Source organism: Acartia tonsa, chromosome 8 (genome assembly GCF_053477335.1).
Source record: "Acartia tonsa isolate MP-2025a chromosome 8, ASM5347733v1, whole genome shotgun sequence".
In the NCBI taxonomy this organism is placed as follows: Eukaryota; Metazoa; Arthropoda; class Copepoda; order Calanoida; family Acartiidae; genus Acartia; species Acartia tonsa.
This window is the reverse complement of record NC_137267.1, coordinates 3,010,801-3,026,304: the sequence shown is the minus strand read 5'-3', so window position 1 is coordinate 3,026,304 and position 15,504 is coordinate 3,010,801. Positions and strand designations below refer to the sequence as shown.

At 32.2% G+C, this 15,504-nt stretch overlaps 1 protein-coding gene across 1 annotated transcript in view; it reads left to right on the top strand.

Annotated features, from left to right (window-relative positions):
- Positions 1 to 15,504, top strand: part of LOC145325806 (molecular chaperone MKKS-like) — a 71,095-nt gene that overhangs the window by 51,875 nt on the left and 3,716 nt on the right. Inside the window, exons 12-18 of the mRNA XM_080168765.1 lie at positions 226 to 299; positions 1,069 to 1,155; positions 7,618 to 7,661; positions 12,254 to 12,296; positions 12,463 to 12,510; positions 13,783 to 13,879; positions 15,111 to 15,209. Of these exons, the coding sequence (XP_080024891.1) occupies positions 226 to 299; positions 1,069 to 1,155; positions 7,618 to 7,661; positions 12,254 to 12,296; positions 12,463 to 12,510; positions 13,783 to 13,879; positions 15,111 to 15,209 (492 nt within the window). The remainder of the gene's footprint in view (positions 1 to 225; positions 300 to 1,068; positions 1,156 to 7,617; positions 7,662 to 12,253; positions 12,297 to 12,462; positions 12,511 to 13,782; positions 13,880 to 15,110; positions 15,210 to 15,504) is intronic.

Here is a 15,504-nt window from a genome sequence, read left to right as displayed (position 1 = left end):
TTTGAGTGAAGCATCTCTATAATCAAGTCCTGAAAATTTAAGTATGTCCCTAAATAGTATTATGTATTTATGCAGTTTTGCGACAAATTTACTTACAATTTTGTTTATACTTATGCAATAATAATCTGCTTATTCAGTTCTGACACTCTACAATTGTTAATGCCCTTTTGTCCTACCGTTTCAGATCTTCGCTTTTATGAATGTTGTCATCCTTGTTTTTTCTAGGTTGTATTAGTTGATTTCATGCTGGATAATGCTCAATCCTCTCAGCCTTGGCAAAATAAAACTTTGAATTATAGGTAATTATTTGTTTTAGAAAATCTTTTTTATATCAAGATTGTATATCGCCGTTAGTTCGTCTGTCAGGAAAAGCTTTATCATTAACATTAGCAATATTATCAATAGGAAATTATAGCAACTTTTGAATGATCACTGATATGGTACATATCGGCTTGCACTTTTCTTGATTTGGAGAGTGATATGTTCGAATCTCATCTCAAACCGCGTCATAACAAAAGACGCTATGTCAGATGCCTGATAATGTTATCAACCGTCCGGAGAGGTATCAATTGTATTTACCCTTTTTTTCAAAATTCAACTTTTGGATTTTTAAAAAAATTCTGAGTTTTAACTTTTTTAACAACAAATTTTAATGTGATGTAAATATCCGATTGATCTGATTTGTAGAATACTGATTCCTAGGGCAACAAGGTATCTTATAAGCGAAGCCTCTCTATAATCAAGTACTAAAAATGAAAGAATGTCCTTAAAAATAATCCTTATTTAAGCAGTTTTGCAACAAATTTGCTTACACTTTTGTTTTTACTTAAATATTTATATTCTGATTATTCAGTTTTGACACTCTACAAGTGTTAATAATCGTTTGTCCTACCGTTTCAGAGCTTTGCTTTTATGTATGTTGTCATCCTTATTGAATTATTTCCAATGCAACATAATTTGATAATTGTATTATATGTAGCTTTAAAGGGTTACAATATATTTATTTTATGCTAGTATTGATAGTTATTCCAATATTTATTTATAACTATTAATTTGCTCAATTGCTAGATATTCGAATGCAAAGAGTACCTATACAAGATTTGAAGAATGGGTGGAGAAATTAGCCTCGCATAATGTTGCTTTAGTAGCTTCAAGGTATTGTTTACCTAAAGTAATTGGATGTTTGTGTGTGTTCCTAACGGAAGGTAAATTAAAACTAAAGAATTAATCCCAACCTTCTTATTGGGTCCTTAAAAATCAACCAACGGTGTCGCTTATATTAACACAGAAAAGTAGTAGAAAATAGTTTAGAAGCAGACGAAATAGGTCTTTTAAAATGGAAGGGAGGTAGTTGTCTGTATATACATCTATACTATAGATCTGTTCTATTGCAACAATATGTCATCCATGAAACACACTCCCACCTCCCGTCTCACGATTTTTAAATAGTATTAAATCAATGGCCTTGAAAGTTACCAATCTATTCGAAAAAATAATATTATTATTGATATATATTAGTATTCTTTGTTGAAAAGATTAACAAAACTAGAGTATCATTTTTTGCAAAAATAGATGTGTTCCTAGTGTCACTTTTAATTTATTTATACTGTAATTTATAGTGGTACTAACAGTTATCTCTTCTGTTGGCTATAAAATGTTTAAAACTTTCATTTAATCTTTAAAGGTGTGTAAAACTTTTCAAAAATAATTATTTTCCACGTGGAATTTTGTTAATTATAATTGATTCATTTTAAAAGCGAACTAGTGTCGGTCCGTCAGACCGTAACGTTTAGCTCTTTTCGTTAATTTAGGCATATTAGAAGTGTCCTATCGATTGCAAACTATTGTACAATGTTATAAGCGAAGCATCTCTATAATCAAGTCCTAAAAATGTAAGTATGTCCTTAAACATTATCCTGTATTAAAGCAGTTTTTCAACAGATTTACTTAAAATATTGTTTTTGAATTTTATAAATTTATATCATGAATATTCAGTCCTGACACTCTACAAGTTTCAGAGATTCGCTTTTATGGATGTTGTCATTCTTGTTAATTTTATTAAGAAGCTGGATTTGTTTTGTGGAATGTTATTTTGTTTCTAAGAATATTTAAAGCTATTTTGTTGTGTTTAGATTAACCCAGCTAAGAAAATAAATCAACTGTAGAAATATTTTTTCATTGTTATAGATTTTAGGGAATACAGTTAGACAAAAAACGACATTATGATAGGTAGAAACAAGAATTTAGCCATAGTAGAATTTTTTAATTGGAACTATATAGTAATTTATTATATGATTATCTATACAGATATTTACGAGGTACAAATGATTATTTAAATTTGTGATCAATATTATTGTTGTAATTCAAGCCTGATAAAAATATTATTCCTAAGAATTTATAAATATTTTGAAATATCATCCTCCTTGTTAACAAAATAAGTTATTTTGGATTATTCTGAAATAATCAAGGTTCAAGTTTAATTACAAAACTACGTTTTGGTTGAATTTAACTCCACTTATATTCTCTATAAACAAGGATGACAACATCCATAAAAGCGAAGCACTGAAACGGTAGGACAAACGGACATTAACATTTGTAGAGTGTCAGAACTGAATAATTAGAATATAATGTTTATGGACATACTTACATTTTTATGACTTGATTATAGAGTTGCTTCGCTTATAACATTATACTTTGTTGTCCCAGGAATTAATATACCAAAAATCAGATCAATCAGATGATTAGATCACATAAAAATTTGTTGTTAAAAAAGTAAAAAAATCAACATGTTTAAAATGGACGTACGGACATTTTGGTAATGATTATAGAGTTTCTACGCTTTCTAAAATCGTACCTAATTACTAATAGGAATCACCATGCAAAATTTGACAATTCTAACATGCCTAAATTAACGAAAAAAGCTATCCGTTACGGACGTAAGGACGGACCGACCCTAAATATAGAAAAGCTTGGCTTTTAAAAACAAGGATGACAGCATACATAAAAGGGAAGATAAAAAAGCACGGACAAACTAACATTGACAAATACAGAGTGACGGCTCTTACTCATTTTATTTTGCCTTATCGTCATTTTAAGATAATGATAAATGAGCAAATGTATCATGGATAAGGTATAACCAACAAGCAAAATTCATCAAAAATAATAATTGGGGCGCAGATAGAAGGTCGTAAATTTTACGATGCCCCCCAACGACAGCTGAAAAATATTATTTTTTCTCTGAATTAATTTAATTGTTGGTATAAGCTGATCTGTTGGTTGGACCTGTTCTGATTATAGAAAATCTTCACGGTTGATTAATTATAAGGGTCTAGCTTGTTAATTTAAAAGAATATTATATTCAAACGAAAATGTGAATTTGTTAAATTGGTATTCATATTTCATGTAAGTTTGAACTTAACAACGCATTTGATAAACATTTTTAAGGTAGATTTACTTTTAATTGGATTATTGTGTTCTCTAATGAAGTGAAACTTGTAGCTGGCTAATATAACAATTTCCACCTATCCAACCCCTTCATCTAATCCCTTTCCCCCTACTGGATGAACGAACTGACCAATAAATGATGTCTATATTAGCAACCTAGATTGAAGACAATTTTAAGTCTCGGTGCTCCTTTATAATTTGGATATTCTGTTTGTTTTTTCATTAATACGGCTTTTAGTTGGATAAATCTACCAACTCTTCTGTCTTAAACACTAACAAAAGTTAATATTCTGTAATTCTAACACTATTCTCTTATAATTCTTAATTAATAGACTGTGGTGTATTCTTAAAAAGCTTTTTTCTTACTAAAAATTCTTTGCCTCGCTAAAATTAGTGAGTCTCGCTAAAAATCTATAGGGAATAATTTTGCCTCACTACTTTAGTGAGGCAGTGAGCCAAAAGAGTTTTTTTTTTACGAATTCTCCTCAATTTATGATCATACATGTTTTTGTTTATTAACTGTTTTCTGTGTACTTTAAAATATTTAATCTTAAAATTTTGTAAAATGTACTATTAAGAAATAGTACTTATTCTCCAAGCTTATAAACAATTAAACATTATGTAATGGAATATTTTTAAAAGCGCAGCTTTTTTACAATATGGTTGGTTTGTCTGTCCTACTCGCTACCTAGAAAAAAATACTAAATATTGGATGTAGAATGTACGTGGATACAATTTAGATTGATATTTCCCCTTGCCATTAATTGGTCAGTTCGTTCAACCAGTAGGATGAGAGGGGATATGAGAAGAATAGGGAGTGTCGTTATTTTAGCCTGCTACAAGGTTCATTTTATTAGAGTACATGAAATATGGTGTAAGGTCCAAGTAATAATAAATACATTTAAATAATAAAGTTTATAATAAGACCGGGAAACACACACACCACACTGCGTTCGAAGGTGCTTTGACTTTAGTGCCAGAACCTAAATTGGGACATAGTTTGCTTTTATAAAGTTCTTCATAAAACAACTCCTGAAGTGAGTTGATTCATGGTCATTTTTATCAGTTGCTTTGCTAAGGTCACGGAAATTCAGCCTTAAATAAATCATATATAGAGAGGTTTTATGATAGACTTTATAAAAGCAAAGTTGTTCAAAAATTTTAAATAATTAATCTTTGCTTTTTTTGTCATGATTATGCGGTAACTCCTAGTGGATGAAAATTGAACTTGAAATTTTCAAATCTAATTTTCTCAAAAACGGCTGCATTTTAGATTTTATTGAAAAGTGAAATGAAGTTACCTAACCTAAAGTAATGAAATGCACTATGTCCCATTTTAGGTTCTGTCACTAAAGTCAAAGCACCTTCATACGCACTGTGACACACAAACAAACATATTACATTATTTTTTTCATCTTTAAAGAATATGATTATCTAAATCATTTATCACTTCAGTTAAGTGTTCATTTTTTGTTCAATTACACTAAGTTTTTAATTATTTTTGCTGCGTAGATTTTGGATATACGAACATATCCTTATACTAAAGTAACAGGATGTCTGTTTGTGTTTGTTTGTACCGAAGGATCTCGCTAACCGCTGAACCGATCGGGTTCTTCTTAACAGGGGAGATTCTCATAGGTCCCGGGAAGGTTTATAACTATTTTGGGGGAGGGTACCACCACCCTCCCAAGAGAAATCACAATAAATCGAATTTTTTCCCCTCGAATAGAGACTCCTACGTAACATTGCAAAGTATCGTAGCAATTTAATAGAGACTCTATCGCAACATTGCAAGGTATCTTATTATTTTTTTAAAACACAAAACATTTAAAGTGCTTCTAGAGGCCTCTATGGGCGTAGCCGCTAGTATGTATTAAAGAGGCAAACTTTCCTAAGATTATCAAATTAACTATGGTTTCTAATAACAAGATATTTTATGGTTCAAGTGATTAAAATATATCTAATATGAGAAAAAGAGTTTAAACCATTTTTTATTTGGGGTTTAAGTAAAAAAATATTTATTATACATATTTTAGGTTAGGTTAGGTTAAGTAAAGATTAGAAAGCTTCCCCAAAAGTTACAGACTTAAAAAAAAGATTCCTTTTCAAGAAGATTTAAGAAGATAGAAAAACATTTGGAGGGTGGGGGGGGGGGTTGCTGTCTTTTGGATGTTGGTCTTAGGGTAGGTTGACATGACCCCTTAAGGAAGTATTAAGAATTTCAGACAATTTGTTTGTGTAGTACTGAGATCTTAATGGGCAAACACACAGATAATACATTCAGACTTAATGTACTTATAAATACATATTCTGAATGAATTTTATTTTTAAATTTTGCATTTATTCAGGGGTATGAAGGGTTAAGACAATGGATGATAATTTGATACACTTTTATTTGATGAAAATTTTGTAAGCTGACAATTTGTACATCCCAATCAGGATTTAATAAATACAGAGTACCTACATGTTTTAAGTCAGCTAATAAGAGATCACGTTTAAAACTTTGTTCAGTGTAATTTCCAGTCCAATGTCCCCTCCCTTTTCTCCCTGAAAAATATATTCATTGTAAAATAATGAACATGGAATTTTCCTCAAAATATTTGAAACAAAGACAAATTTGGCGCTTTCACCCAAATTACCTTGATGAGGATTAATCACCCCCCACTTTTATTTTTGAAATAAATAAGGGGAATACATAAAAAGGGGAAGGTAGTTTTGTTTGTTACTTTATGTATGGTTAGGTTTGGTTACATATAAGGAAGATAAAAGCCCCAATGGGGTTAAACACAGGAATGAATAACTACCCCTCCACCTTTCACCTTTCAATTTATTTTTTAAAAAGGGTGTAAGGTTATCAGTCTTTAGCATGCACTTTGTGTGAAAACCATAGACGTCCAAGGGGGGGGGGGGGATGGGGCGATTTTGGGGGGGTAAATCAAAATAAAAAATCTCTAATAATAAAAAAATTTTGCGCGCTTCGCGCGCATTTTTAATACTATATATTTAATAAAATTTAAATTATTCCCCCAAAAATTTTACCCCGGGGGTAAATTTTTTTTTTTGGGGGGGGTAAACTAAGTTTACCCCTGCCAACAGATTTCAGGGGGGGTAATTACCCCCCCCCCCCCAAGCAAATTTTACCCCCGGGGTAAAAATTTTGGGGGGGGGGTAAAAAAAATTTTACCCCCCCAAAAAAACGAATTACCCCCCACTTCAAAAATTTTTACCCCCCCCAAAATAAAAAGCTTGGACGCCCCTGGTAAAAACACTAATTTTGATTCAAAGATTTTCAACAAATGGTCACCTGTTAAACCTGTGCTATTGTTATATCAACAAAAGAAATTGATCATACATTAGAATAGCATTAGGGGGATTTTTTGACAAAGCCCAATCTGTCCCACTGTGAGGAAGACGATTCCCTTTTCTTCAATCTCTTTTAAAGAGATTTTCTTCCCCCCCCTTCCCTTTTTCTTTTCCCTTTATATGACGTCGTATAGGAATCGTCTTCCTCACAGTGCAGTGGGACAGATTGGGCTTCGTCGATTTTTTCAAATAATGCACAGTCTACTGTTGGTCATAATGCTTCTGTAGATACCAAACACATTTCATCTGAGCTGGATCTTTAAATCATTTCAATGGTGCGCCAAATCGGGGTGAGCCAAAATGATTTAAAGATCCAGCTCTGGCAACAGTATGTCAGGGATTTTAAGGGATAAGACAATAATGGACGATAAATTTATGTTTATTCCCAATGATGATGAAGTCAAATGTCCAACCCCTCCCTGCAACAACAGATGTATATACAAACAACTACATCCCTTCACTTTTAAAAGACCTCGTTCGTATGCTTCTAAATTACTTTCTTCTACTTGGCTGTGTTAATACAAGCGACACCATTGGTTGATGACCCAATAGAAAAATTGCGCCAGGTGGTTGAAATGGGGAGATATAGTTATCTAACCCTTTCTCCCTCTAGAGTTTTACTCTAATCCTGCAACAACCCGAGAAAATGAAAACTATTATAAAAATGTATATCGATTTAATAACTCAATATAAGTGGTTATGGATATCACATTGTAAACATTCTGTTATTTAAATTATATAACAGAATGTCGAATTCTAAAGATGTTATTGACTAAAATTTTCTTGAAAATTATATTTATTTTTTCTTAGGATGGTTGTGAGCGAAACTTTCCAGTTAATTCTAGAGAAGAAAGGTATTTTTTTGTCTAGCTCTCAAAAATATGTTTTTCATTCATTCATATTTGTATCTAACCAGCGATTTACCTCACAGTGTTCTGTTGAGCAAAGAACCCCCTATCCTTAATTTTTAAGATAATTGAAAATTAGGAAGTGCCCTCTAGGTACTTAGTCGGGCACTTAGATCACCCTCACTTATTAAGAAATTTAAAAAAAGGAGAAGTAGTATTTGATCCTTTGTTTACCTCTTTAGTTCTGGTTAGGTTAGGGCATGCTTGGTAATAGGTAGCCCCGCAGGTATTGGCCCCATAGGGTTAGGCCACCCGCAAGCATAAAGACTATAAGATAATTTAAATACATGGACTCTAAAAAAGATAACTTCCCCCTTTAAAAAATATATGCTTTAATTTATCTTTTAAAAATAAAATACAAATGTGGTTGATAATTTATCCCCTCTTTTGGAGCAAAACACCCGGAGGCTAATTTTAGAAAATATAAGAAGGTTTTTTTTTCATTAATTTGAAAGGAAAAAATAAACAGTTTATTTCTTTTAGTTATCTAATTAATATACATACAACAGGGAAGGCGGGGATATTTACCTATGAATTATTCTGGTACCAAAAGTTTTATGCTCTAAGTATTGGTGCTAAAAATGGGGACGAATTTCAAATTGATTTGACGGGGCTGACTTTTTTACGTCACAAGTGAAGGGAAAGAAAAGGGAAGGGGGAAAGAAACCCCCTAGAAAAGAGGTGGGGGTTTCCCTTCACTTGTGACGTAAAAAAACCAGCCCCGTCAAATCAATTTTAAATTCGTCCCCATTTTTTTGCACCAATACTTACAGCATCCCAAAGTTTTATGAACAATCTTTTTCATTCATTGTATAAAAAACTTTTATCAAAACTTAATTGATTGGTGAAAACCTTTAGTTTTAACCAATGATTTTACACTTTTAAAGGGTAAGTTTTGTTTGTCATATTTGGGGTTTTGCAACAATTCAACATCAATTGTTTTATCCCTTAAAATTCCTGACATACAAAAGATAAATTAAAACCGAGTTGTTCATTTGTTAAGTGATTCAAATTAATTTTATCTTAGACTTTCATATCCGCAGCTATTCTATTATCAGTCCGTACGTCCGTTCATGACTTAATTAAAAGAAAGTGATATTGTTTACTAGTGGCTATTCCCCTAGAGGCCTTTACAGAAGAAAAAGTAAAAACGATAATTTTGAGGGGGTTGGGATTTTTTTTCATTGCGATTTTTTATTGTCTATGAAGTTTCACTGTATAACGGTTGAGTGGTTGAGCTAAAGGCACACAACATTTTACAAAAGGATTGAAAATCTTAAAAATAAAATTCATCTACCAAAATTTCCAGATAAGAAATATTGTCAATTATCAAATGCTTTGTTATTAAATAAATAAAATTATAAATAACTGTATAAAAGTTCTTTATTATTTTTATGCAAATATGAATTGTTTACTATTTGTTTATGTCTTATGTAAATTTATCATTATATACAATTTGAATATTAAATTCATCATCGTTATTATGATAATTAATTTGTAGTAAAGCTATTTCATAAATATCTGTCTGTCTGTTTGTCTGTATTTATGTTACGCAAAATTAACGCTCGTTATTTTGTCCTTTCGATACATGGATTTTCTATTCTACTCTTTCTAAAAAGATCCTCTTCTGTTAGTCGTACTCGTTTCTTATTGAAAAGTATAGAATATAAGTTTACCTAAATGTAAAATTGATTTTAGTTTCATAAAGGGAATGGTAGCTTTCGCAATATTCCAGTCAAATGCGTTTATTAATATGCGTTTAATTATACTATGCGTTTGGTCAACATTAACCCTTACAGATCGGGCCCCAATTCCCACCTTAATAGATCGGCCAGGCCGCTCCTTAGCCGCTTTTTAGCGGCCAGCCGCCAAATTTTAAAATAGCTGTAGAGCGGCCAATTTTGCATCTAGGATGACCAAATTTTAGGACGAACTTTTATTTTTCACAACAAAAAAATTACTTTTTCTGATCATCGCCGAAAAACGGCAAATAACGTAAACCACCATTTTCGGCGGTTACGGCGGTAAAACGGCGGTTGGCGGCGCCAATTAATATTTTTATCTGTTTATTGTTGCTCAAGAATTTACCAAAAAAAATTTTAGGTCTCTAGCTGTAATAGAAGCCACGATATTCATGATATATGTCTGTAGTAAAAGCCGGACAAAAATCGGTCATAAAGTCGGTCAAACGGTCATAACACCACTTTTCTCATAAGGTCATTGATATCTCAGTATTCACCAAAAAAATTTTAGGTTTCTACCTTATACACAAAAGTCATAATGTAGAAATTAAGATTTATTTAGAATTTTTTTAAAATTTTGGTGCTACCCAACCGACTTTGACCGGACACCACGACCGACACAGACCAGATATCTTAATAAAATCAACTCTTGCCGACGCATAATTACTAAACTTAAAAAGTCATGAAGTCACAGCTCTCCATCTTACCTACAAAAAAAATGACATTGAAAAAACTAGAGGGGGGGGGTCAATATGACCCCCCCCCCGATCTGTAAGGGTTAAGAACAGTTAGACTTAATAAAGCGCGCATTTGACTGGAAGCTTGCTCACAATTTTACGCAATATTATGAAAGCTACTATTCCCTTTGTTCTTGAATTACATCCCCTCCCCCACCATCATTTCAAGATAATTGGACATAGTCAAGATATGCTGTAATGGCAAAGAAATTTTGATCTACTGCAGTTCACGGTAAAATATTGCTGGTAAGCAATATTTCCAAAAATCTATGAATTTTAAAGGCTGCTAGCTGTCAAACGGCTAAACGTACAGATCATGCCCGCACACTGTTTAAGTGGCATAAGAAGGCCTACAACTAATCTGGAATAGCCATAAATCAATAATGCATAATTATCTCGCAGTGCAGAAAAATGCGCAGAAAAGACCCATTTTAAGCGTTTTTTCTTAAGTGAAGCTTTCCCTGTGCATAATTGGATCTTGGCTATTCCAGATTATTTGTAGGCTTTCTTATGCCGCTTAAAATGGTGTGCGGGTATGATCTGTACGTTCAGCCGTTTGGCAGCTAGCAACCTTTAAAATTCATAGATTTTTGGAAATATTGCTTACCAGCAATATTTTACCGTGAACTGCAGTAGATTCAAAACTTTAAATGAAAATGAAGTTTAAATGTCTATTTAGTTCTTGATTAATATATCTTATTGTGAAGTACAATATTAAAAAATTAAATGTTTAAATTCTAGGGAAATATTAATTGATTTTAAAAAAGAATAGTTATTTCTCGCATCGTATTATAAACAGCTTTCTGCGGATATAATTAGTAAGAGAATCCGAATGTACGGGCTAAAAAAAAGCCGGTTTAATCTAATGATTTATATTCGTAGAAAACTATATATAATACGATGCTAGACATAGTTTTTCAGTATGGCTGAGACCCGGTTCTAATCCACCGGATAGTAATCGGGTTCGAAGCGATACTAGAAATGAAATTAATTATTTTCCAAAAAATCACTAATTATCTTCTGAAGAAATTTTTGTAACTGTGGATAGTTATAATAATGGATATAATATACATAGATATATTGACAGGTGAATATTTGTCGTCAATTTATGTTGCCACAATAGTCCTCATTTATTGGTCAGCTTTGGAGGGGATGGGGTAAAAAATAAATAGGGAGTATTGTTATTTAAGCCAGTTGCTAGCATCACTTTTTTAGAGTCTGCTTATACCAACAATGAAATTAATTCGGAAAAAATTACGAAACCTATTCGTGTTTTTCAGCAGTCGTTGGTGGGCAACACATCGTAGAATTGATGACCTCCCCATTTGCCCCCAAAATATTATTTTAGATTTATTTCGCTTGTTGGTTATACCTTATTCCTGTTTTAGAGTACATGAAAATTTGGTGTAATATTTAAGTAACGATATGTGTATCAATTGTACCAATATTTGGCTGTAGTTAAGAGGCGATGTTACGAACCGACTATAGCCCAGGCTTTGTAGCTAAGGAAGGTTTCCCTTAATCAAGAAATATATTTTTTTTAAATATGGGGGTTGGGGGTAGTTTTTATTGTGTTTGTTTTTTACTTTAGGGCAGGTTAGGTTTCATTATACACTGCGTATAGGGTTGTCCCGTAGGGTTTGGAGACCAACCTTATCCCTTATTTTCAATTTATAATACGCAATTAAATAATAAATAAAAATACTAATCTTGATGAGAATTAAGTTTCTTATTGTAAGGTATAATACTTACATGGACTTATTACTTAAAAAGACAAAATAAGATATAAAAGTTAGGAAGAAAAACATACAAAATTTAAATGTAGCTGACTATAGTGCCTTAGCAAAATGGGGATAAGTGTCACTGCTTTTTGCCTACCTATTCTATTGGCGTCAGGAAATACCCTATACTACATCTCTTTTTACCTTCAATTTCTCTTTGACTCTACTATGAAGTCATTAGATTAGGTAGACCAAAAGAGGTGACATTATCCCCATTTTCCAATGGTACTAAACAATTAGCTACAATTTAAACTCATTTAATAAATACAATTTTTTAGGTATAGCTGTTATTCAACGCCTTGGTTATAAAGATTTTGAACGGTAAAACATATTTTATTAATATTTAGTTAAAGAAAATAATAATTTTTTTTTAAATTTTACATTTTACTTGATTTCATTTTACTCTCTTAATTCAGTTGAATCCTTAGAATAGAATTTCATATTTTAATTCTTAGATTTTTAAAAAGTTCTTTAAATTTTTTTTAAGGATGAAAAATGTTAGTAATGGAATATCAGTGACTTCTATTCATACAGAGTAAGCTAAATATTTTTTAAAAGCGAAGCTATTCCATAAGTAGGGTCCGTTCGTTCATAAACGAAATTTCTAATTTTCATTCCAGGCTTGTTGAAGTTTTTCTATCTACTAGGGTTGGGCCGGATACTTTTTTGGCCGGATACCGGATACCCGGCAGATTTCTAATGCCGAATATCCGGTTCAGGCCGGATATCTGGCCAACGTTCGATATCCGGCAATTTACCGGATATCCGGCGTCAAAAATCAGCGGGATATCATGTAACCGGATAGTTTTAATATCCGGTATCCGGCCGGATATAGAAAATGACCGGATATCCGGCCCAACCCTACTATCTACATTTAAATCATTTATCCATATCAGGGTTGATATTCAGCCAATTAATTCCATTTGAAATTACCGAAAATTAGATATTTTGTTGGCGAAGAGTTGGAAAAAAAACTTTTTTTTTGTTGATGCTGAAGCAAATTGGGTAAGAAGGGGAAAAATAAGGGAAGAGGGTTGTGGGAAAACTTTTTCTCGTATTCATTCGAATCCGATGATAAGAACCGGTTCTCATCCATACGAAAAAAACTATGTCAAGCATCGTATTATATCCAGCTTTCTACGAATATAGAGATGTACAATCATAAGATTAAAACCAGTTTTTTTAGTCGGTGCCTTCAACACCTCGGGGCTAAAAAAACTAGTTTTAATCTCATTATTGTACTTTCTATATCCGCGAAAAGCCGTTTATAATACGATGCGAGAAATAACTATTATTTTAATTGGTTGTCTGAATCTCATTCCCTAGTCCCTGTGTATAGTGAATCCTGTAACAATAAAGAATAAAAATAGTAAATATAGTTACTTTAACAATAATCATTAGTAACGTTCATTTACATCATATTTATATTTTAAATAGTTTTTGAACCTAGTAATAGTGTCTAACTTTTTATCTTTGTGACGTAAAAAAAATTTGTTTAGGGGTTTCTTTTCCCACCTCCCCTCTCATCCTTCGATTTTTGTTACGTCACAAAGATTAAAAGTTAGACACTATTACTATGTTCATAGTTTTTGATAACAATTGTTTAAATAATTGGGCTATCCTGTTAATTTGATTCCGTTGACTATGGGCGTCCAAACTTTTTCATTTGGGGGGGGGGGGGGCAATCACCCCTTTACCCCCCCTCCCCATGGACGTCATTATCTTCTAACATCCTTACTATAAAATTTTTTCATTATTCTTTGAATTTCTCTTACAATGTTGTTAATTACTTATGGTATTGTTATAGAATCACTGAAGAACTACTTGGAACCATAGAAAAAGTGAATATGAGATCTGTTTTTGGAGAGGAGTATCTCTGTCTTAATTCTTCTGATAGAGGACAGGTATGACAATAGGTTTATTAATCTAGATGGTCATTTAGATACAGAAATTTCTAGCCGACACATCTCATATGATTTAATCCCATAATACGAGGGACTAGATAATTGAATAATATAGTTTGAATTTTAATGATTTATAGTTGACTAATTATATTGATGAAATGAAAAATTCCAATTGCCTTTTGTGTCAAAATTTGCACACATTCTAACCAATAACGTGATCGGATTATTCCTACACTGTATTACTGGTACAATAGTAATGGACTGATCATCTAGACTTTACATAAAGGGCGTTAAAAAAAACAATCGCTCACAATTGGAACTAGCATAAGTACTTCAAATTTTGAAGACATACCCTATAATGTTTGGACCTTTCTATAGACACCTTAACCAGATTTCTAACTCAATCCTTGCCAGTTTAGCATAAAAATACAGACCCATCCAACTTTGAGACATGAGTCAATTTCTAGTTCTTGTTGTTTGCAATTGCCAGGTCTTTCTTTTGATGCCAAATTGGCTATGATTGTGTTAGAAACCTTGTTAAGGTATCTTTAGAAAGGTCTTTACATGCCTCATCAAAAACTCCAAACATTATGGGGCATATCTATAAGATTTCAAGTACTTAATACGGTTTGTTCTTTTTAAAAAAAGACAAATTTGTCTTCATTTGCAATAAAATATGGACTTTCGGCGTAGGGCAAATTTCTCTGCAGGGCTAGGTCTTAAGCTCTAGTGGTGTGGAAGGGTGAGTAGATTTAAAATTCAATATTTTTTTTCTCATTGTCATTGCTTGAGCATGAATTGTATTATTTTTTTATTAGTTTTGGACCAAACTGTAAGGTTTACATTGAAAAAAGTGAAGCGATTGTTTTTTTTAACACCCTTTATGTAAGCAGCTACTACTATAATGGATATACAATACTTGGATATATTAACAGGAAAAAAATTGACGCATATTTGGGTTTGTAATGTGGCCCTCATTAATTGGTCAGTTTGTTTATTTTGTAGGTGGGGAAGCGATGGAGAAAAGGGTGGTTTGGTTATTTCAGCCAGCTGGGGCTATTACTTTGTATACTGGTCACTTATTAGTTATTTGGATTTTCATTAAAAAAAATTTACTCCTTGAACGGCAGAGAAAATTTATTTTTCCTTACAGCGTTGTTTATAGATAAATATAAAATCGCTACGTTTTTAAGAATTGGAAAAATATGAAATAAGAAGAAATAATATTTAGGTGAATTTGTTGATATCAAGTTACACGCCTGACCAAGCAGAAGATTTGAAACTTCTCGTGGAAAAATCTATCAAATCTTTGAATAGTTTAGTTTTAAAGGTAATTTATGAAATATTTTGCTATAATTATTTGAAAATTAGTACTTATATTTCATATTTGTTGACATATTTATTAAAAAAAAAAGTCAAAATATATAACCTGGACCTATAGGAAACTTCATTGTGAGGGGGGATCATATCGGTTTATCTGTTGCTACTGACTTGTAGCGGGCTTAAAAAAACGATCCCCCTTATCCCCTCTTCGTCCATTTCTCTCCTACTGGATAAACGAACTGACCAATAAATGACAGGGGAAATTGCAACCTAAATGACGACAATTTTTCTCTGTCATAACA